Genomic DNA, 25,019 nt, shown 5'->3' with positions numbered 1-25,019 from the left:
TTTAAGTCTGATCTCTAATAAGGCTCAGGCAGTGCATTTTGTCATTCACAAGCGAACACATAGCTGGCAAGTTTACAATGAGTTTTATGTAAATGTTACCCCATTCATAATAGTGACTGGTGCATGCGCATGTATTATGACATGCAGAGATAAGTGCATTGTGATGCAAGCATCTGTATGATGGTAACATATTACAGCCATTTCTATTTACTGTTCTAATACGGCAGATGGCCATGTTTGAACAGAGAATAAATAAAAAGGAAAAAGAGGAACGTAGATTGCGCTGGAGAGGAAAACAAGCATTGGCATACTCAATAGGTCTCGCCTTTTGAATGTGAATGCAAGTTTACGATTTTCGTTTTTTTAGGGTCAAGCCTAGGAGTGTGAGGTAGTGCATGCCTCTTGCTTGCAAGACACTGTTGTGTTCAGTAAAGGGCTTAGAACCTGCATATGGCTCACCATTTGTTGGTTTGCATGGCACTCATTCTTACAGTCTCGTAATTCGTCAAGACTTGTTCCTCTGTGTGGAGCAGGGATCAATCGCTAATTGACTTCACCTTAATTAGTGCCCGTCTGCTGCTCTCTCTACGTGATCCAGGTACTATTTTGTTTCAACTTCCAGTGCCCCAAACAGAAGGCGTTTGAATGGCACAAACGTGCACAGCAGGACAAACAAAATTGCAAAGTTTTATTTTTTAAAGCTAACTTTATTTTATTTTAGGTCTTCTTTTCTCAGTTTCCAGTTATGTTTTTTGTTGTTGTTTTTGCTCGTGGGCGCTGTTGTCAAAAGATGACAATTAACTTGTTTCGTTTTCTTTCTCTTAAGATCTCTGGCACCTTTCAGTGTGTTCTTGGAGAGTGGACATTGTTTCCAGGGTGGCAGCATTGTTTCGTCAGGTGGTGGTTGCTCGATTGTAGTTGTATCTCGGTGGGGCGCACTGTGATTTGAAAGGCCGCCCTGCTCGGTCTACATTGGCCTGTTAGTTGCTGAAGTAAATGAAGTCCAACAGTTGCATGCAGTTCCTCTTTCTGACATACCTCATCCTTTGAGAAGAAGATTGAGGGTGGGAGGGAGGAGGAGGAATGTGATCTGCATTCACCCTGCAGCTTGTGAAACCAGAAGGAAAGGCATGTTTAACTTGTCCCCAGCACAGGCAGTCCTGCAGGGAGTTTGGGCAGGTTGCCAGGAATGTTATGCCTCTACGGCTCATTTCCTTCCTTTGACTTGAGTATAAAAACGTAAGAAGCAGTGTTAACGTTGCATTGCCATTGTTTTATAGGATTGTTCAGTGCTAGAGTGAGGGTGGCGTAATGAGTGAAGAAAAGCGTGACTAACTTTATCTGAGGCGTAGGTTAATATGTCTCAACCACAATAGTATGCTCCCGCGTCACAATTAATGCTATTAAAAGTGCACGCATGTTGAGTATTCCATACATGCTCCCAAGTGCAGTGACTGGCCCCAAATACGTTGTTTTCGTTCACGCAGTATCTCGACGAGGAAAGCAGAAAATATTACCAGCTGCGTATATTTTGTGCACTTTACTTCCATCGCAGCAAACTTACTTAGCAGCCACCATGAGAGAGAAGGGGGCAGTGAACTGAGAGGGTCTGCCGAGTTTAAGAACACACTACACAGATCTTGCCTTTTTCAGTCGAATGAATTGAATTGTGGCACCCCAGAGATTCGTATTGCCTGAGGAATGTGGCCACCCACCACGTGTTAGGAAAGGGGCACGGTACCTGCCTCCACCTGTTCTCTGGCACCCTGCCGCTACTGGCACAACAGAGCGCGACTTTTCCACCAACGACTTGCGTTTGGTTACGTTTTTTTTTGTGCAGCGATTTGGTCGCATTGTCCTTGGCGAAACGTTGACAATACATGTTTTCGATCGAATGCCTGATATTATAAGTTGGTCTTTTTTTGTTTAAAAAAAAAAAAAAGAAATGCTGTTGAGGAAATACTCGAGTACGTGCTTACAATATCAACCTTATGAGAGTTTCGCTTCCTTCCATCTGAATGCTACAGAATGTGCTATTTGTCTGATATGATGACAGCCTGAACGCCCTGCAAACAGTCAACAAAAATTGCTTATATGTTTTATCTGGAAATGTCTTACACCGAAAGAAACTCAGGAGGAAGAAAGGGGACAGACAGACAACATCAAGAATAGCAGTTCCTTTATAATGAGACGATGTATGTTTGCATGTATGTATGTAGGTTACTTATAGAAAAAGCCTAGCTCAAACAGCAAGATGCTGCACATGAAAGTACCAGGTACCAGCCATCATCATTATCTAGGTATATGAGTGGTTGCTCTTCATAAAATATCAATTATTGAAATGTGGGAGATGTTCATTTTTAGGTTGAGCGTGCAGACGCTTTGACCTGTTGTAGGTATTTTGGGCTTTTAACAATGCCCACCTCATGCCCATCACTTTCACTCATTTGTGGGCTTGCTTTTCCAAAATCCTTTAACATTGGTAAATGCTTAACATTTGCCCCTCCTTGGTGAGGATTTCTTACCGCCTTGCAGACTGACCTTGTTACATGGATAATTGCACAATTGCCAATATGTATGACTGTGAGCGAACTTCTTTTTCCTTTTGCGTCTCGGCCATGGTGCTTTGAATCGGCTCGCTTATGTCATCTAATGCTTTACTTTTTATTTTCAATTTATGAGGCAAGAAAAGTCCAGTTAGGAATTTACAACGTCAATAGCTCCAACTGGAGCAAATGCTTTGTTTGTTATTGTGCATTAGTAGGAAAAAGTAAAGTATTAATGATAGGCGCCCATTAATATGTAAATATAAGCTTAGTTGGTGTGTGGTGTAGTCCGTATTGTTTCAGCTCTAATTTATGCAGATAAAGACTTTGTTTGTTATTTAAGTTTATGGCGAGTAATTGCCTTTGGGTGGGGGTGGTGAATGAATGAGGTGAATAGAGGGGGTGGGACTTAAACTGTTAAAAAATAAAATACAGGAACACTAGCAAGCACCGAAGAGAAACAAGTAAAAGCAGAGTTGGCTGTGTCATAGCGTTTTTTGTTTTTTGTTAAGGTGGGTGGGGGCAAGGGCAACAAGAGTAATGGCAGGAAGACAGCGGGGAGTAAGCAACAAGAGGGACAGCAAGAGGAGGGCGCCATGAACACTCGTTTGGGCCTTTTGACCAGATTTTAGAGGACATGAGTGAAAAAGTAATACTTGTAACACTCTTTTTTTTATATATAGGGCTGGATAGTGCACTTGTGAGTTTTCTATGAATAACAGATATTACCTTTACGCTATTTTTGTGCTACTCAGTTTTAACAGTAGTTGTACACCCCAGACGAGTTGATGATGCAAAGGGTTAAAATGTACACGAGGTGGCAGATAGAAACGCACTGGGTTGTAAAAACTCCCACACCCAAACAATAAAGAGCTGTTTCATTTGGAAGTAAATGGATTGTACAGAAAGCCTGGATTGTCTCTTCTCTTGGTATCTTAACAAACAATTAAACAATGGTGAATTGAAAGAAAATAAGGAATGGAAACAAACTTACAAATGCCTATCAATACTACGCTGATGGCCTAGCCTGGAGATGACCCAGAGCAGTTGTTAGAGGGCACACCCGGGCCTTCAGTTGCATTCTGGGTCATGAAGTTTTGCTTCTGCAGTTAGGCATGCAAAACTGAAAAGAGGGTTTGGTTGGCATCCCTGACAGAGTTTCAGAGGGAGCCAGGGGTTTGGGTTAAATTTGGCAACGTCAGGGGTAATAAGCGATATATAAATACAATTGCTAAGACTGACTTGTTTGGCGTTTGTCAGAACATGATATGCTGAGTAAATCATTTCAGGGAAAATCTTCTACTGCTATGTATGGTTTAAAATGTATCTTCACCTGACATTATTTAGACACTATGCCCTTCCACAAGGGTTTCAGGTATGGACATTCACTATGTTGTATTCCCAACATCTGCAACCCTCTGGCTGAGCTAAGATTGGGGAGGGGATTAGCTCTACGGTGTCCGAAAAGCCCTGCTACCTCTTACGACCCAGTACTCTCATAAGTGAACACCGACTCTCAACAAATGGGGCCATCCCTCCCCGGCGTGCAAGACGGCCGTCGCCACTCGGGAAAGTCCTACACCATTCAGGGACAGCAGTGACAATGCGGCTGAATCATTAATGGGGACATTTGTGCCAGCCACTTAGGGGGAGGGTTGCTGGACTGCAAATTTACTCTCGCAAATTTCTGCTCATTATATCACTGATACTAACAAAACACACCAATTTCAGTAACAAGCACACACAACTTATTCTCTACATCTAGATGTCAATATACATATTTCATATCCTTATTTTCCATAGTTCAAGACAAAGTGAAGGAAAGTAAAATAGGCGGAGAGGGTCCATAAATGCAAACACAGGGGACACATTCATTTGAGGGTGTGCTCTAATAGTTAATCGGCTTGTTGTTAGCAAGTTTGTCTGTGAGGAGAGAATTGAAAAAAAAAAAGAGCACTAGAACTTACATTTTTTCTTTTAACTTACACTTGGGTCATTGAATACATTGTAGAGATCCTAGCAACTGGATTATGATCGCTATTGCAATTAGAGCGCCGTCTGCAGTAGTTTCCCTATTAGTGTCTGAAATGAGAATGTGATCGATATTACTGCTGTAGCCCCTCCCCATACATGTGGGTCATTGTGAGTGGACACCATTGTGGCAATGCTCAACTAACTTCAGGTTAAGCTTCAGTGTCCTATTATTAAGCACTAAACATACAGACTGTTGAAAATGAGTTAGGCGTTTCCCACCAGCATCCCTATCCCCACTTATTTGTTCAGACGTTCTGGGGCATTCTGAGATATTGCAATCACCAACCCAGATTATATAGGAATCTTGGGCAGTAAATCGTTCCAAGTCCGTTTCTGATGATTTGACCACTTCAATCCTTGAGAAGTCTAAAACATTATTATAACAATTTATAACTATTAAAACAAGATTCACTCCTAGAGTATATGTAGTACATTGGTAGTAATGGGAGCGTGTTAGACTCTTGTTAATTCTAGGAGCTAAACTTGTCCAGATGCATGTCACCAAAGCCCCCTTCGATCTACCATCTCAGCAAGCAAAGGGGCATAAGGTTTTATCTAGGTTTCCTGCTGATTTGCGTTCACGTTTGGAAAGGTCGGGACATGATTCTTTTTTTATTTTGCTCCTCCCTCCCCTCCTTTCCTTCTACGCCCCCTCCCCCCATGTTTTCCTCTTTATCTGTTTGCCACCAGTTTGTCCCGGAGATTGAATACCTTCCCCCTGGCCCCTAACAGCTGATGCCGGTGTTGGTGCTTGTTTCTGTAGATATTAATATAGAATTATTAGCTTCCTCGTTAGCTCTATATCTTTAGCGAGAGGAGGGTGACAGAGATAGCCTCCTCTCGGCCAGCTCAATTTCTAAAGCTTAACCTGAAGTTAGTTGAACACGCAGTAATCACGCTTACTGCGTGCTGAAGAAAGTTATCCGTTGCTGAACTGTCAGTGTGCCTTACACTTGCCAATGCCTGTAGTAGTCGTTTATCCCTTTAATAAGTAGTAAAAACAAGTCCCTCTGAGCCAAGATATTAGAGAGAGCCCAGCTTCTGCGAGTCGCTGACCGGCGGAGGCCGGGCCTGCCCTTGGTGCAGCCCATACACAGCCCGCGCAGCGGGACGGCGTCAGTGTTATATAGCGTATGTCAGAGGCTTGGCATTGGCAGGGGAGTATGGGACACGCAGTCCGTGGAGGCAGCAGCCCCCCCACATCAATATACAGCAGCAGTGTGGGTCCCCAACAGAGGGGGCAGGCGTTGGCGCTATAACGTGCTTCAGAGGTGTGGCTTTGACAGAGGAGTATATACCACACAGTCCTTGGTGGCGCATGCCCCCGCAGCAACAAAACAGCAGCAGTGTTGGTCCCCACTCAAATGAGCTGATAACACAGACATAGCCATTCATTCATGAGGAAGGGACTGACCCAAAGCCCTCTCTAAGTATCTGAAAGTTTCTAAGCAAGATGTCTGCCAGTAGGCAGCTAAAGCTCTCTGTAGCATGGCCTAAAAACGGACGTCTGAATTATGTGCCCTGATTCCCTTGTAGCAGTATTTGAGCCCCATATATGTAGCGCAAATAGCTGATTATTCTGAAATGTGATTGACTAATGATCTTCAAGGGTCTAATAATTTAATAAAACATGTTGCATTACTTATGTCTTATTCCTAGGTTTATTGAAGGTACAGTACCAGTCCCAACACATTATTACAGTATCATAACTAGCTGTCTTGACTTCAACCAGCCAGCTGACAAGTGTGACGGACCATTGTCTGTTGTTTCGTTCATCCTTCCTCATCGGCCAGACAACGATGAAAGCTGTAATGTAAGTTAACGCGTGGTTTTGTGAAAAACAAGTAAATAATGTGTCCCTTTTTATGTTAAGTGTGAAAGTGGGTGAAATGATTTCTTGGTAATAAGTGTACAATACTTGTCTTTCTCGGTTTCTGAAGAAAGTTACTTTCTTTTAGCTTTGTTTTGAACTAAACCTCTATATAGAGTAATTCTATTACACAAGCGTACAATCCATTTTTTAGAGACCTAGCTTACTGTGCGTTCGGATTTGGTAAGGTTATTTATAGTCCCTAGGCTAGTTTTTATTTTGATTTTGATTTTTCCCTTTACTTAATAGTGTCCAAAAGAAGAAAATAAAATTATTTTTCATATCCACTTTTCCGCTTCCTTCACTGTGCATCCATTATTTTTTCTATTTTTACGCATGTATTAGCTTATAAAGTTTCTTATTCCCTTTGTCTCCTCTTTTTCTAATTTGTTGATAATCTAGATTGAAGATATTGGCTTTTCCCAAAATAATTCACATGACCTTGATTCCACATTTAGCAAATACATTTTGGTGCGAAGCAAGGGCCCTGCAGACTATCATTTATTTGCCCATTGACATATTTTAATTAAATACTTGACAATGGTAATCTTAAAATAGTTATTCCAAATTGGGTTTCAGATATGATCACCAAAACAGGTGATACAACTGACTAGATGGAAAGGCAGAAACATTTTGTTCTACAGTCGCTCAGTGCTTTAAACCATCTCCAAGAGCCGAGCACCAGTCGTCTCTAGTTTCAAAAGTGTCTACATGCATCATTTTCATGTCACATTTTCCTAGTTGGTCTTGTTTTCTTTTCATTCTTTTATCACTTTCTTCTGTTGGGTTTTCTCTTGCTTTTCTGTTTCTCTTCTTGATAGTAAAATTTATATTGCCTTGGAGTGACAAGACAGAGTTTATAAAGGAGGCCTAGCTTGCTGATATCAAAGCAAGTGTGACCTAAAATACCTTGCATTCTGCTAACCTATCAAAATAATTTTAACTCATCAGACATATTTATACTTAGACATTTCTGAAGACACAAGTCAAAACACGACCTTTGATCATGAGGCAGAAAGGTAAGAAGCAGTTAGAGCACACTACCATTTTTATAAGCACCAGATTACATTACACAATGATTTATCCAGAATCACAGCAGGTTGAGCCTATATCTGGCCTCGGACCTGGTTGACCAGTTCCAAAGTCGGCATCTCTGGCAGTCAGGCCACATCCCTTTCTGTACGATTATTCATGGATTTCCCAACCTCGGATACAGAGAACTCCTTTCTTAAGGATCATCAGCAGCTGAATATCTTTATGCAGCAATTCACTGGAGTGGACATCCCCAATTCATCTGATTGCCACTGAAAGATAGTCGTCCTTTTATTAGTGAATGAACTGAATAGTATAGAGAGAGACGAAGTCATCTCAAATGTGCCTGTTAACCTGACTACTTTCGGCCTTACATCTAGCATTATGGCTGAAAATACCTCATTTACACCTGCCAGGAATTCACAAAAGTATGCCTTGTGGGCATTAGTGAATTTATTACTGTGGATTTCTCCTTCACCAGTGTGACTACATCCGTAGTAGAAAATCCTTCTCAAAGTGTGGTTCCCCTTGGAAATACCCAAACACACATACGATTGTGCGCATTACCAATTTCTAATCTCTTTCCACCTTTCAAATCTTTAGATTAAGGCAGGAATCCCGGGAGATTTCAGAGATACAGTGCAAATGCACTCAATAGGTGGGTAGATAATGATGAATGAGAATGCATTTGTTATGTTTAGAATGCACAAAAATGATCTGTCCTCACAACCAGAATGCCACAATTCATTAACTGTCTACAAACCGGACAGATTAGTCATCTTCTAGAATAGGAGGGCAGTTGGGCACCCGACTATTTTTAAAGGATTTCTGAGAACAAGGATAATTTGATGAGGTATAGGGAGCCTGTGGTGTAATAATGAGAGATAAGAATTTGCAAGTACTGCTTTGGGCACATTCTGTCAAATGAGCTAATGGAAGAATATTGCCACAAGGCGTTTGAGAGGATTTTTATGGCGCCATATTTGATTAGCCTGATATGGGCACTTTGCAGCTTCGACTCCACTGTTGAACCTTTTGGCCTCCAGTCGTGTACTGTGTGATGACCACCCACTGCAGATTTAGGAGGAAGGTAACAAACCCAAATGCAGAGCGGGGTTGCAGCCATATAGAGAGACCATCCCCCCCTACTAATTAACCAGGGCAGCGGCACAGGTGGTACCCCGGTACATTGACTCCCAAAAATTGAAAAGCAAAAAAACTGATGGGGCAGGGAAGCAAATCATAGCTCGGTTTTCTGATTATGCACCGCCTTCACTCTCCCCTAGAAAAACAAGAGGTCCGGGAAAACGTGCAAGACGAGAAAGGTGGCCAACAAAGATGAATATAGCAAAACCAGTGAGGGGGATTTCAGTGCGGTAAGTTCACTCGTGCATTGTATGCACTGGTGAACTGTGCACGGTATAAAACTCTAGAACCTATTAGCACATTATTTATCAAACGGCAGTTCTAGTAACAAAGTTGATAGACGATGTTTCAGCAATAACTAGATATCTATGTGCAGAAGTGGCTGATGGGGGCTTACTTAAATAAGCTTATGCCTATTTGGGGGCTTTACCAAACAAGCTGTTGGATAAGAGGCTGACCCATTGTGTGTATATCGAGGACCTAAGATCTGGCAGACATCTAAAACTGTCTTTAGCGAGACCTAAAAAAAAAAGGTCCCACTCTCCTATTCCCCTACAGTATGTTCTACTTTCACATAAAGGGTTAAACTGCAGTATCCCTGAATTACAATTACGTCAGGTAAAAACAAGTGCTTCAGCAATGAACTGCCACTCATTCTTGGACACTGAGAGGAAAAGTGCCGAAGTGGGATGGAGACTGACAGTTTCCGATGAAGAGTGCAATACTGAGAGCGTACCGGAAGCCGAGAGGGAAAAGACTGTGCACAGATGGGGTGTTGGCAGTGGAGAAGAGGACTGGAGGCCATGATGGAGGAGCAGGTGTGGCATAGATGGGGGAGTAGGTGGCAAGGAAAGGGAGAACACATGGCATTGATGGACAGTGGGTGCAGGGGAAGTGTGCTGTGGACTTGGAGGGAAGGCAGAATAGGGTTGGGGACCGTAAGTAAATCTATGCTGGTGAACAAGGGATCAGAGAATTTGTAAAGTGCACTACTCACCCGTGAGGGTCTCAAGGTGCTGATGGGGGAGGGAGGTGGGGCTGCTACTTCTCGAACAGGCAGGTCTTGCGATGTCTCCTGAAGGTAAGTAGGTCCTTAGTCTGACGCTGGTGGGTGGGAAGAGTGATCCACGTCTTGGCGAGGTGGGAGAATGATCTGCCGCCGGCGGTTGTTCTGTGGATGCGTGGGATGGTGGTGAGGGCAAGGTCGGTGGGTGAAGCTATCGGGTCACGGTGTATAAGGAGAGCCGTCTGTTGAGGTATTCTGGTCCGGTGCTGTGCAGTGTCTTGTGAACGTGGGTGAGGAGTTTGAACATGATTCGCTTGTTAACGGGGAGCCAGTGTACGTCTCTCAGGATGAGGTGTGCGGAGGCGTTATGGATGCGTTGCAGTCTTTTCTGGAGTTTGGCTGTAGTTCCTGTGTAGAGGGCATTGCTGTAGTCCAGCTTGCTGCTCACAAGGGCTTTGGTGACCATTCTTCTTGTTTCCATGGGGTTGTAGATCTTCCGAAGCATGCGGAGGGTGTTGAAGTAGGAGGAGGAGATGGCGTTGACTTGCTGGGTCACTGATAGTGAAGTGTCGTCACTGACTTGGGTCCAGGAGAGCAGGAGGCTGGTGGGTGGTGAGTCTGTGGAGTCGGTGGTTGACGGGAGGGAGGGGAGTCTGAGTACTGAAACTGTCATGGATGTCTGCGATCCTGCAGTAGAAGAAGGTGGCTAGGGAGTCGCAGAGGTCTTGTGATTGCGGGATGATGTTGACGTTGAAACCTGGGTTGGAGAGCTCCTTCACGATGATGAAGAGCTCCTTGTGGCTGTGATCGTTGTTGTTGATGCGTTCTTTTAAGTCGGTTCTCTTTGCGGTTCGCATCAGTTGGTGGTGTCTGCAGATGGCGTTCTTAAAAGCTGTGTGGTTGTCCAGTGTCTGATCTTGGCACCACTTCTTTTCGAGTCTTCGGCATGATTGCTTAGATTCTTGGAGGTCGGCGGTGAACCAGAAGGCCTTTCCGTTGGTGGGTCTGTTGGAGGGATTCTTGTTTGGCGCGAGAGTGTTGGCACAGTCATCGATCCATTGCCTGAGGTTGCGGGCTGCTGTGTCAGTATCGGTGATGTTGATCGGTGGGTTCCAGGAGAGGCTAGTGATTAGTTGGTCTTCGGGTGATGGTGTGTTGTGGGTTTCTTGAAGGAGAAGTGGATGCAGCGGTGGTCGATCCAGTGGAGTTCAGTGGTGTGGCTGAAGGAGATGTTTGCTGGTGGAGAAAATGGGGTCGAGCGTGTGTGTGTGTCCTGCGGCGAGTGGGTGGGTGTTGTGACGAGCTGCTTGAGGCCGAAGTTGGCAACGTTGTCGAGCAGGGTGGTAGAGTTGTTGTTGTTGGTGTTTTCGAGGTGGAAGTTCAAGTCCCCGAGGAGTATGTAGTCTGTGGATGCGAGAGCGTGCATGCTTTTGACGTTGGTGATGGAGTCGCTGAACTGCTGTCAGGGGCTGGGGGAGGGGGTCTGTAAACGAGGGTCCCTCTGAGGGTGGTGTTTGGGTCCGTGTGGATCTGGAATTGCAGGTATTTGGAGGTGCCAAGGGTGTCTTCGATGATGGTCGTGATTCTGAGGGTGTTTTCTAGTGGATGATGGCGATGCCTCCTTCTGGTTAGTTGGGGTGGTCCCTGCGGGTGATCTTGTAACCATCCGGAAAGAAAGGAAGGGGGGAGGAAGGCAAATGTTCTTGAGTTGAGCACGAAAGTTAGTGCTCCGGGTATGGGGAGGAGCAGAAGCAGGAAGTGAAAGAAAGAGGAGGAAGGACATTGAGGCAACAAGGCAGACCTTGAAGGTGGGGGTGCCAGGAAAATGGGGACGTCTCGGTTTTCCCTTCTTAAAGAGACACAAAAGGTAAATACAATTATTTGGCAAACCAGAACCTCTGCATAGTGTACTCAGTAATAAAAATACCAGTAATTGCCGTACTTACAATGACTGGGTTTTAATGCACCCCGAATATAAAACATTTGAATTTCCAGTGTAAGTTGTTTTTCTCTGTACCACGATGAGAATGCTCCTGCATATTATCAAAAGATCCTCTTCAGAAAATTACATTTGGGTTGAGCTCTGAAGCACGTGATACACAAGCAATTATCAGTGAAAAGCAAAGGGATATAACATTGGCATCGTACAGCAAACCTCGAGAAGATCATCACTTTATTTGTTGGGCCTCCATTAATATTTGAGTGTGAAGCCTCCTTAATTTGATTGGCTAACTAAAACAAGCTGGAAGATGCATGACAATGAATGTCTTACAATCTGTTAGCAATTTATATCTTTGCATTCCTCTGCATGGTATCGGTCCACTACTCCAAACTCAAGAACAAAATGATAAGTAGAAAACGTTTTCTTTTTTTCATGTATAGTTTCCCAGACCCGGCTCCCAGAGCTCTTCTAAAGTCAGGTCAAAGGGGATGGTTAGTATATTTCCTCCTCTTTTTTTTTTTAACGTACAACTTTGTCATAGTTGATCTATGATTTATATTGCTTGGCCACATAGCTTGTAACTAATAACTTTGCAAAACCAGCATGGTGATTCCAGAGTGCTTAAGTAAACTGTCATTTTCTTTAAGCTGCTTAACATTTAAAATGCTTTGCATTTTGTTGTCTTTCCAGGTTGCTTGCTCCAAAAGCGACTTCTTTCTATCTTAACCGGAATTTTAAAAAGCACTTTGGGAACGACCTCTCTACCTTTTCTGTGTTGCTATTCATTACATCAAGCTTCTCCTCCTCTATGCTTTAATCCTGTAACTGTTTTGGCAGTAAAGGCCGTGCTCTACTTTATGTGAGATATTCATGTCAACCACTTTATTGCCTAACCTTTTACTGGCGGTATTTATATAGTTAGGGATTTGCAGGCAGAGCAGCATATTGATGTCTTAAATTATCTGCTTGTTAAACGTTTCATCAGCTCGGTTTTTACTTCCATATTTTACTAATTTAGATTTGTAAATCCATTAATTTTGATATTTGACTTTTCAATTTATAGTGTTTTTTCTTCTTTATACAATATTTATCTTTATCATATTTCTATGTGACAAAATTAGGAATATTAAAACATTGAACTTCATGTAATATATTCTATTTTTCCCCTCACACCCTGAGGCCTCAGCATAACCGCAGTCAGTCAATGCTCACCAGACCAAGTAGCGAGGTAGAGGCCCCTCACATCACCACACTGTTAGTCCCAACCTGTGCAACCTGGTCAAAGCATCCTCACCGAATGTGTCCAGCCTTGTCTTTTAGGACAAATCAAAAAGTGATGTTCACAAAGCGCAAAACTCCTACCTCAAAGAGAAAAATGTGTGTTTTTTTAATCTAAAATCTATTAGGCCGTTCTACAAAGCCAAAGAGAGAAAATTTATCTAAAGCTCTGAATCAGTCATAAAAAAAAATCAGATTAATGTAAAATCTTCATTATGGCCCACCAGTGTCTTCTGCAGTTACTGGCCACCCAGCCATTCATATCTTTACCATACATTTGACATTCTTCCCCAACAATTCAGATCATCTTAAAGCAGTCCTAAGGGGCATTCTGACAAGTTCATGTCCTAAGCAACCCCGTGCTACTCAAGCTCCAGAACTTTGGCTCCTTCTGGCCAACATCATGAATTTTTTTTCCAGACCCAAGTCATTGTAGATGTCTTCTGGACATAGCCAGTAAGGGGCCAAACTAATTATTACTATGTCTTGCATGCCTGAAATGGTTCATTATTCTCATATCCAAGATAAATTCCCAAGCAACAATAAGGGTACTCCTGCAAGATCACATATATTTCCCATGCTTGGACTCCTAATCTTTCTACCTTCTAAGGTAATTCACTGAAAAGGACCAATAACGTTGACCTTGAACATCTCAGTGGCTCACCGGTCCTCCTAACACACTTGTTAATTATCTAACCTATAAACAGTGTGCATATCAGAGGAAATTGTGTTTGTCTACCTTTCATCAAAAGCATTGAACAGACACGTTTTGCTGCAGTATAACACATCCAGCCGTCAGAGATGTGATTAGTCTTTTTAACTAACTTTTCATAGGTGTATTCCTAATGTCACAGCTTAGCATCTGTATGGTCCTAAGAAAATATGTTGAGGGATCCAGACTTTGCAGGCACATTTATGACAGAAAGGAGAAAGCAACATCCAGAAGAAAGAAACAGATTAAAACAAACTTTCACTTGAAGAGCCCACAGTAATATGAACAGGAACATCTCCAAGTCATCCAAAACAGTGCCATTCCACGAGGCAGCTTGGATGTTCTGCACAAATACATTACATTTATATCATTTTAGAGTTCGTATGAAATGCTCAGCCTCATCTAAGAAGGTTGTAGGTAGGACAGGTCTTGTGCAATAGATTCAAATGCATTGCATTCCCTGGTTACCTAAATTATTGATACTTAGCTCGAAGCTTGAGTAAAGAAGACGCAAGATCTCTTTAAGAGATGCTGATTTAGGGATAAAATACTATGGGCTGAGCATAGTCCTGATGAACACCAGACGACCTTCACCACCCCCTCTAACAACATTATACACTGGTTCTGTTCTTTAATGAATGTCAAAGAACAGTCAGCCAGAGTTGATCCATTCTTCCAACAACCAGCCTTTATCACCTACAGAGTTCCCCATGGTTCTTACTGTTGTATCTCGTGTTCACTGTTTATATTGTCATTTAAATAATCAAGAATGCTATAATCTCATTTGTGTGAATCTGTAGCAGTCAACCAAATCTACGCTTGGTTGTCCACCGGACTGTGTCCTCCTATACCAGATAAAATTGCATCCTTGAAAGATTTAGTGAACAGTGGACTCCAACTTAATGGTACTAGCAGCAAGGTCCGTGTGCCTCCCTATGTGATGACACTACTAATAATAATTGTATTGAACATTTTGATAAAACCTCTTTTACATCACACTCCCGCTGCTTTTAAATGCTGCTAATAAAAAGTGTTACCATTAACAAAGTTAATGAAGCCCAGTTTACAGACCTCAGAAGGATCAATCAATCAATCACAATATTTATAGAGCGCACTACGTACCCGTTAGGGTTTCAAGGTGCTGGGGGGAGGGGGGATTGCTGCTACTGGTCGAAAAGCCAGGTCTTGAGGAGTCTCCTGAAGGTGAGAAGGTCTTGGGTCTGCCGCAGGGGGGTCGGGAGGGTGTTCCAGGTCTTGGCGGCGAGGTAGGAGAAAGATCTGCCGCCGGAGGTCTTGCGTTGAAAGCGGGGAACGATGGCGAGGGTGAGGTTGGCGGAGCGGAGTTGGCGTGAGATGACGTAGAAGTTGAGTCTGTTGTTCAGGTAGGCTGGTCCGGCGTTGTAGAGTGCCTTGTGAGCGTGGGTGAGGAGCTTGAAGGTGATCCTCTTGTCCATGGGGAGCCAGTGGAGGTCTTTCAGGTGGTGGGAGATGTGGCATCGGCGGGGTACTTTGAGGACCAGTCGGGCGGAGGCGTTTTGGATGCGTTGGAGGCGTCGGATGTCTTTTGCTGGGATGCCTGTGTAGAGTGCATTGGCGTAGTCTAGTCTACTGCTGACGAGGGCCTGAGTCACCGTTTTTCTGGCTTCCGTCGGGGTCCATTTGTAGATTCTACGGAGCATGCGGAGGGTGTTGTAGCAGGAGGAGGAAACTGCGTTGACCTGCTTGGACATGGTGAGAGCGGAGTCGAGGACGAAACCCAGGTTGCGTGCGTGGTTGGCTGGCGTTGGAGGGGCTCCCAGCGCGGTGGGCCACCAGGAGGGGTGCGTCCAAGGATGAGGACCTCCGTCTTATCGGAGTTCAACTTCAGGCGGCTATTTGTCATCCACTCGGCGATGGACTTCATTCTCTCGTGGAGGTTGGCTTTGGCGGTGTGTGGGTCTTTGGTGAGGGAGAGGATGAGCTGGGTGTCGTCGGCGTAGGAGAGAATGTTGAGGTTGTGCTGACGGGCCAGTTGTGCGAGGGGAGCCATGTAGACATTGAACAGCGTCGGGCTTAGAGAGGAGCCTTGGGGTACGCCGTAGATGATGTTGGTGGCTTCGGAGCGGAAGGGTGGGAGTCGGACTCTCTGGGTTCTGCCGGAGAGAAAAGAGGAGATCCAGTTGAGGGCTTGTTCTTGTAATTCCGCCTTCTTGGAGGCGTGTTAGTGGGGTGCAGTGGCAAACCGTGTCGAAGGCTGCAGAAAGGTCCAGGAGGATGAGGGCTGATGTTTCGCCGTTGTCCATTTGCTGTCTGATGTCTTTTGTGGTGGCGAGGAGAGCAGTCTCGGTGCTGTGGTTGCATTTGAAACCGGACCTGGAGGGGTCCAGGATGGAGTTGTCCTCGAGGTGGTGGGTGAGCTGAGCGTTGACGATCTTCTCGATGACCTTCGCCGGGAAGGGGAGGAGGGAGATCGGGCGGAAGTTTTTGAGGTCGTTGGGGTCTGCCTTGGGTTTTTTGAGGAGGGCGTGGATTTCGGCATGATTCCAGCTGTCCGGGAAAGTCGCGGTTTCGAAGGATAAGTTGATGACCTTTCGAAGTTGGGGGGCGATGGTAGAATCGGCTTTGTTGTAGACGTGGTGGGGGCATGGGTCTGAAGGGGATCCTAAGTGGATGGAGTTCATGATCTTGCAAGTTTCAGCGTCGTCTACGTGGGTCCAGGTGGTAAGGCGGTTGGCGCAGGTGGAGTTGTCGGGGGTGGGGTCTGACGGAGGCGTGGTGTTGAGGCTGTCGTGGATGTCGGCGATCTTCTGATAGAAGAAGGTGGAAGTGCTAAGTTGGCATTGCCAGATTCATTTGCATGACGAGCTGATGCACAGAGGTCCGCTGCAAACATAATACTTGCTGAAAGAAATTGTATAATAATCCACTGTTGTCCCCACCCGCAGCTGTCTTCTATAAACCAATATTGGTCTTCTCATTAATAAAAACCAAATACCATGAAAGATCATTAAGTTAATTAACAAACACATGTTGCCCACAGTCCTCATTTTCTACGTGTCCATAGCGTACACCGTAATGATGACCCTGCATAAAGCTGTGAACACAGTTTATCCATATAAACCAAACAAGTGTACTGGCATTTTTGTAAGATGTGAAATTTAGGGAAGAAAACACTGCTCAACTTTGGATGTCCCTTAAGCACAGACCCCATCTAATTATACATAAAATTTTGTGTTTGCTAACCTCAAAGAAACATGCCCACCCCTCCATGAAGAGACACAAGGAAAGCAGAGGGACACGTACCTATTTAAACATCCAAACTGACTGATGTCACCCCGGAATTAATATCCATCCCCCCACTCATTTGCTATAGAAGTGTTCGAAACAAACTCCTCCGAAGAGTTACAAAAGTCCAGTTGTTCACAGGCAACGCGGAAATTAGCACAACTTGCAAAGATCGAGTAGTGTCTCGTTTATAAATTCACATAGAAGAGGTCATTTGAGCAGTCTACATAGCATTGCTTTTTATGGAACGAGTTAAATTCTTTAAGTTGGTGGTAGTAATTTACAATCTGTACATGCATAAAAAGGTAGGAAAGGAAGTCTGTACTTGAAATATAAATAAAGTAAGCCCAATACAGTTGCAAGTAACAGAACCAAATCATTCTCAGGCATGTGGTGGGCTGCACAGGTCTATTTAGTTCAAGGCGCTGTTAGTGTTTAGATGACATGGAGGTCCCGGACATATTAGGTAGATGTTTGCGTTGGCAATAACGAAGTTGGGATGCATGATGTCGCTATGGTTTCGGCACTAGACTGGTTTCTTCTTGCATCCTTCATTCCCCATCCTGGGGTGTAGGTGTTCTTTCAACATCTGTTTCTGAAGGACTGAAAAGATAAACCTAACTGATTATGATACTATGCTGTGATCAGAAGACCCCATCTTAACTGGACTTCTTTTCAATGTTTACTATAGAGTTCCGATGAAGAGTCGAAGTGGGTGGAAGATCTTCTCAAGATGCACACTGCACGAGTCCGGGACATTGAGCACCTCACTGGCTTGGACTTCTTCCGCAAAACAAGCCGCAGCTACACCGAAATACTCGCGCTAAAGACCTACCTGCAAACATATGAGAGTGAAATTTGACACTACAGCTTTACCTTTACCTACTGGTGTATATTTTTATATTGTTTTATATTTATTAATTTGAAACCAGGACATTAAAAATATTAATATTTTAATCCTCTACCAAATCCTAAATATTAAGCACGTCTGTTTATTTTTCTCTGATGTTTAATTTGGATGTTTGTGCTGAAAGAAGCTTGTAATAATGCAGCTTTTTGTTTTTGTCGAAGCTTTTAAATTGTGCTGCAGGATTGATGCCTGTGTTAAGGGTGTTCTATCCCTGCAGAGCACTGCTACCATCCCGGTAGCTCTGTAATGGATGTTAAAGTACCGAACATGTAAAATGACATTTATTTACTGCTACTATGTGCTAAACATATTTATGCATTATAGACAAATAGAATATCAAGTATAATAAACGACACTCGTTCCGTTTTAATATTTACTTACTGTATACGCTTGTGGAAATGTTCGAAGCAGTGGAAGAGGATTCAATGGAATTGCAGTGAATGAATGTTGAAGAAAAAAGCCTTGTGTTCATAGTAGAGATGTGCAAAGTTCTTATATGCGCGTAGGTTTACGTAGGTCTCAGTTACTGACTTTCAGGTGGTTTGAAAAATGTCCTATTTTATTCCTTTTGATAGGCCCTCGGGTAGTTTCTCCCTGTAGTTTGTCCTATGCAATAAAACATGCATCAAATAACAAAATAACTGCTTTTCACACTTTCCTTCTCTCATATACCTATTCTCAAAATATGTAGATAGAAGCTTGAAGATGCCTTCACTAGTGATCGGGCAATCTTGAGGGAAAGAAAGGCACACTGGATTTTCAAAATAAATGGTGCATACAGTGGGGTATTAAAGGAGCTTGGTGAATAGTCGGGGCAGCACTAGCTACCCTGCCCTGTCACTCACTGGAGACAAGAGAGGCATTTGTGGACTATTTCATGCTGTTAATAACACTGGACGCAGGGAGGCAGTTGGCCTCTGCATGCCTAACATCAGCGTTAGGAAATGTATCTAACTGAAACAAATAAAGTATGTCAAAGGTCTTGTTCGTAGAGGGTTGCAAAATCCATGGATCGTGATTTGTTATGTTGGAGGCAAACCTTCACCTGCCCCACAGATAACACTCTACACTGATGCTATTCCTTGCTGAATAACCAAGAACAGTGTGTCCACAGTTGAGATTCGTGATTGGGTGATCAATGAAATGGTGGATGATCGGAGCAGTGGAACTCACCAGCTAAAGCACGTCGTGCTTCAGATTGTTCTGCGTACTGAAGAGTTACTCAGATGCATCAAGCATAATATCTGAGAAAGGTTTTGAATAACTGAAGGAGAACGAGGCAGCCGAAGGTGCTTGCAAATCTGAAACAATGAGGCAAAGGATAGGTCAAGTGGGGCGCCCCCCAAACAGATTACCTGACCATTGTTTCTCAATGCGTTAATAAATAGCTGTAAAAGGGTGCTAATCGATTATGCCTGTTTTGGAGATCCACAAGTCTTTAATAGAATTGGCATCCTTAATGGAGTGGAAAAAGTGAATGCTTCAAAGAAGGTCGAAGAATGGTCTTGGAGATGGCAGTCCATGGTCATAGAGACAAGTGCAAAGTGATGTTACACTATGTGGATTCTATCAACAACTAAGCTGCACTGTGGAAAGCAAGGGCTTGTGAAATAGAGCGTTTAGGGTTCTTGTTAAATAATCACGTAATATTTTTACAGATGCATTTTGCATTGTATCTGGAGAATTAGTAGGTCTTATTATTAACAGTGCTCTTGGAGGCAAGAGAATTGTTCCATTGGAGAGAAATGGGAGAGGTGATGGTTATATAGGACAGTGTAGTTGTTCGTGCAAATGATGTTCTTTGATCAATACCAGTACATTCTTTCTCTCACATAATACAGGGTGTCAATGGCTTTCTGTGAGATGGTGAGGATTGTAAAAGTGATTGTTGCCTGGATTCGGTGAAGGTGTCTCGAGAGAAATGACTTTGGCTCTTAGCATACCACTGGGAGGCCTGCCTTGCATTTGATTGCAAGAACACCCTCAAAACACAGGTGGGCATATTACAACATACAGCAGGAGGAGTTATCTTTGGAGTTGAAGACATCCAGGAGTCTGAGGATATCCATGGGACTGAAAACGAAAGGGCCGACCCTCCCCACATCTCTCTGGGAAAGGAACAAGAAGAGTTTGAGGCCTGCTTCTGGGAGCTTTCTGACATTAAGGGAGAGGCTGAGTGCCTTGAAACACCACCACTTGTTCCAGGATCGAAGGTTTAGTTGACACTACATGCCCCGGTGATGCCTGCAGGTCAGTCTTGAGCCCCTTAGTGAAGAGCCAAACCCAGAGCCAATACGCAAGAAGCCTAAGTCCTGGAGGTCAACTCAACATCGAGCAAGACAAAGTGCACTGACCCACATCATGCTCCAACGCCAGCAAGTCATTCAACCATAGAGGGCCCCTCTTGGCATCAAAGCTACAGGCTCTATCAGCACTGAAGCGTCAGCCATATTGGCGGTCAGAGCCATCGAGACCTCTCCCCACACCGGTGCCAAACCTACTATGGAGTCCAAGTCAAAGCTGCAGAGTAGCATGCTTCAGCCTCCAGGTTGAAGTGGAAGCCTTTGCCAATGCTCAGATTGTACACCTCGGAGGGGTAGATACTGGAGAAACTTGTGGATGTCCTAAATGAGAAACAAAATAATCGGTTAATCGATCCAGACACTGTGAGAATTGTCACTTAGCCTCTGGCTCTAGGCCTCACTGCCATTTCAAAGAAACAATTCCTAACCTTCGAGGAAGAGCCCCATCCAACTCTTCCTCTTCCACCACCAAGCCCTAATAAAAAGTTGCTACTAGCCATCCTTAATTTCCAACACTACCTACAACCACTACTTCCTCTATCTCCACACATCCTGCTACATAACACACAGGACACAGATAGGGAGCCTTTACTTTCCTCAGGACCCAACGGAAGAGCCCTTTATAACAGTGGGAGGAGGATTAGGTGGGAGAGAGGATCATTGAGAACACTACATAGTCGACCCACAGGATGACCTGAATCATGAGCCATATCCTGTCATGGCAACCCCACCAGATGTTAGCACATTATATCATGCTGTCATACAGCCGGCAGCTCTACAACATCAGGTCCAGATGCACACCATAAAGGATGAGAGTGACTTCCTCCTGGAAACCCTTTCCAAGATGGAAATGTCTGTTACCTTGCCAGGCTTAAAGACATGTTTCAGAACACAACACACAAGTCTGTTCAAGGCTAGGATGGTAATGCCCCACATTGAAAATAAATTTATACTAGCCTTTTACCTTAGAAGGGCAATTACACCCAACTCACTGATGGTGCATGTTACCTATAAGCAGGCCTCAGCCCAGCACACTGATGATACTCCTCCCCAGATAAGAAATAAAAGAAGATTGATACAGCAGGGAAGATGATGACTTTCTGGTGGCCACTCAGAGGATTGCTAATTCAGTGGGCTTCACCTTTAGCTGCCATCAGTATCATTGGGAGGTTATGGAGGAGGTTATTAAGCACTCCATGAGCCTCACTGGAAAGGGGGAGAGGAACTGGTTGATGAAGGTAAGACGATAAGTAAATTGAACATGAGGTCCACGGTAGATGTGACAGATATGGCAACCAGGTGGATTCATACCAGCCTACTATCCGCCTGCATTCCTGTCTTCAGTGTCTAGATTTAGGCTTCTGTATGTACTCTTCGGTGGGGGGAGGGACCTTTTCAGCCACTGGTCACTCAGATGCTTGAAAAAAAAAAAAAAAACAGACATTGCCAAATCGATGGGTGCCTTACAATACCCCACACCAACTCCTATATTTCAAAAGCTCTCCTTCCAATAATACCAGGCCCTATTTCAGGACCCTCAATAGGGCAAGACCTATAGTCTGGGTCCCTCCACAGGCAATGACAGAAACAAAGGTAGAGGTGCCCCCTCCCTCAAGGACTCCTCCGCTAATAAGCCTCCTTACCCCATAATAACAATACATCTGTTGGTTGAAGAATAGCCCATGAGCCCTCTCCATTGTACAGGAAAGTTACTGACTCAAATTTCATAAACCTCCTCCCAACATCCAACCAGTCATCATGTACTGAGTTCAGACCATCTCCATTTCCTGGAGGAAGATGTAAAGATGCTCCTAGCAAAGAGCACCATAGAACCCTTTCCAGTAACCAACATGAGAATTGCTCTGTTCCCTCTATTTCCTTATCTGCTAAAAGGTCAGCATGCTTTGGCCAATCCCTGACCTCAGACCATTGACCAGATTCACCTCCCGGTAACACTTTCAGATGGTCACATTGCAAGAAGTCAGGCCCTTGCTATGATGAGGTGACTTTTTGGCTACGTTGAACTCGAAAGATGCCTGGTTTCACATGCCCATACATCCAGCACACCTTTTATGGCTTCACTTCATGGTAAGTGGAAAACATTACCAGTCCAAGGTTCTTTCCTTTGGAGTTACTACAGCCCCAAGAGTATTTGCAAACTGTATGGAAGCCTCTCTAAACAGACACATTCCAGTGTTTCCATACCTAGATGACTGGCTGATAAAGACCAACAGCAGTTTAAAATGCCTAGCACACATTCAAACTTGGCTTCACCATCAATACAAAGCAGTTGCATCTCCAACTCCAGCAAATTCAATCCTTGTTGGGATGAGCCCTGAATCCAAAGACATACCCAAAGCCACAGAGGCTAATGGCATTCCAGCAGCTGTTGTCTGTTAGTCAGACACACCATTCCATCAATATACGAACAGAATTAAAAAGATTGGGCATGATGTCTTTTTGAATAGCAATCATCCAGCCCACCAGATTGCACAAGAGACCACTTCAAGAGTGTCTATTACAGCAATGGAAGAACATTGGGAGGATCCAGTGTTGGTAACAAAGAGAATCCATCATTTTGTTTGCTGGTGGAACAGCAGCAATGTATTGATCAGCAGGCGCTATCTAGACCCAATTCTGCAAATTACAATTCACACAGATGCCTTTTATGTGGTGCCCATCTTCACCACGTGATAATCCAAAGTACCTCGGATCCTCAGCACCAAGGTTACTGTATCAACCACTTGGAACAGCTAGACTTCTAGCTAGCATTCAAACCATTCCACGCAAATCTCCATGGAAAAACTACCACCATAAAGACAGTTGAAATGACAACTATGTTCTTTATTCAGAAGCAGTGACCTACTCCCCACTCCCCCCAGCTTTTTCAGCGAGCACAGGAGTTTTGGCATTGGACTGACCACCACAAAATTCCCCTTTTGACAGAGCTTCTTCCTGGACAGCATTGCAGACCTACTCAACAGCATGCATCAACAGGAAAACAAATGGGAACTCCACCCACTATCAGTGGACTCAATAGATCTGTTTGCCACTCCCAAAAAAGCATAATGCCAAAGTTTCACCCAGGTACAAACCTCCCCAGCTGCCAGTTCAAGGACAATGTGCTATGGATCAATTGGTCAGGGATAGTTGCTTATGCTTTTCTGCCTCTTCCCCTCATACTGTATGTTGACAAGAAGATGCATTAGGGGTCACCAACTCATATCCTACATGCAACAACATAGGCATGACAGCCATGGTCCTCAGTGCTTTAGAGGTCAGTAATCCCTCACAAGAATCTCACTGCACAGCTGGGCTTTCATATAGCTTTAAAGTCATAACCAACATGCGGATTCCAAGCAACTCAGTATAGCCACTTGGCACCTGAGTACTTAGAGTTCTGGTATCTTAACATTCCACAAGAATGCAAAGTAGGTCAGTGTAGGCTAGGAATCCTACTATGCATAGTTGCTATGCAGACCAAAGGAAGATGTTTATACACTATGGTTTCCTACCTTCCTTTTCTACCTTCATATCCTTTATAATACAGGGTTAGCTTATACATCTATAGGACTACATCTCACTGCAGTTGCAGCATACCTTCAGAATGGATAACATTCACCACTCTTTAGAATGCCTGTTCTTAAAGCATTCATGGATGGACTAAAAAAGGGTTCTCTCCCCAAAGACACCTTTTGCACTTGTATGAAAAGTAAATGTTGTAAATATTGTACTGATGGAACTTATGGGCCCTCCTTTTGAAGCTGTCCATTTATATGCTTTACATTATCTATCTTGGATGGTAGCTTTCTTCATAGCAGTCAATTCACTTAAGTGTATTAATGACCTATATGCGCTTACCATGCAGGAATACATTCAAGTTCACAGGGCTCGGATAGTGCTTCACACTAACCTGAAATTCTTACCCGAGCTTGTTGCATATTTCCACATCAACCAAATCATTGAGCTACCCATCCTTTTACCTAAAGCCAGTTTTGGAGTGCTTCACACTTTTGATGCTAAAATGAGTGTTTATGTTCTATAAAAATAGATCTAAGCCATTCAGACATTCTAATCAACTTTTTATAGCGTTTCAAAACAAAATATGTCCCCCCTATTCCCAAAGCTGCTACTATCAGATGGATAGGTAAATCCAAACATGACTGATCTCTACAAAAAAGGAGCCCCTAGCTTTTCAACACCATACACTAAGCATTATTGTATAGATGTGCATGCATGGAAGGACAGTTTTTCAAATATCTGCATCATCCTCTAGTTAGCCATTGCTTTTTGTAGGCGCTGTTTTTAAATCAATGCAGAACATATGTTTATACAGCCACAAATGCTACGAATGGAAAGTGTAACCCTTTAATCATCTGTTCATAGCATGTAGTGCTTTAGATTGACATCCACCCTTCCTCTTCCCTGGAAGCCAGCGATGATTATATATGTTTGCCATACTTTACACATATTACTCATATCATCAGCACTCTCTGAGTCAAGATGTTAGACTTAAGCTACTCACCCTTTAGCAGAAGAAAAAAATCGGAGTGGAGCAATTGTACTGATGCGGTCTGAGACAAGGGAGGGATAACAATGTGTCTTGTGACTCGAACCTTTTGAAGAAAAACAAGTTGCAAACATCTGTCCCAACACTAGATGGCAGGAGTAGGCAGTGCGTGTATACAGCACTACATACTATGAACAGATGGTTACAGGATAAGTGATATTTTTAGTGTGTATGGGTGAATACGTTTACATTAGACAGTGGAGGTCACAACTGAGTAGTTATAGCTAGGTCAGAAATTCCATAGGAAGAGCTTTTGTGTTTTGCTAATAACTTGGTGCCTTGTGACACATCTTCTTAAAACTTCCCAAATAAAAAGAGCATCCACCTCCACTCCTTCCTCCGATATTTTGAGGCAGAGAAAAAGGAGGGGTGGTGGGAGGCGTCCCCGAACACTCTTCTCCAATGC

General features: G+C 43.7%; 1 protein-coding gene across 12 annotated transcripts in view; it reads left to right on the top strand.

Moving 5' to 3' along the window:
• Nucleotides 1-18,116, top strand: part of ENPP2 (ectonucleotide pyrophosphatase/phosphodiesterase 2) — a 636,665-nt gene extending 618,549 nt beyond the window's left edge. For 5 of the 12 annotated variants that reach the window (XM_069220669.1, XM_069220665.1, XM_069220668.1 and 2 more), the window contains 2 exons: nt 6,240-6,393; nt 17,522-18,116. In XM_069220669.1, the coding sequence (XP_069076770.1) occupies nt 6,240-6,393; nt 17,522-17,692 (325 nt within the window). In that variant the 3' untranslated portion in view covers nt 17,693-18,116. Of the gene's footprint in view, nt 1-6,239; nt 6,394-12,016; nt 12,068-17,521 lie in introns of all 12 variants that reach the window. The other 7 variants (XM_069220658.1, XM_069220671.1, XM_069220660.1 and 4 more) reach the window with 2 other exon arrangements.
• Nucleotides 18,117-25,019: the final 6,903 nt, after the last annotated feature.

This window comes from Pleurodeles waltl, chromosome 2_2 (assembly GCF_031143425.1).
Source record: "Pleurodeles waltl isolate 20211129_DDA chromosome 2_2, aPleWal1.hap1.20221129, whole genome shotgun sequence".
In the NCBI taxonomy this organism is placed as follows: domain Eukaryota; kingdom Metazoa; phylum Chordata; class Amphibia; order Caudata; family Salamandridae; genus Pleurodeles; species Pleurodeles waltl.
Note: the sequence above shows the minus strand (reverse complement) of the source record. Positions and strands in the feature narration are given on the sequence as shown.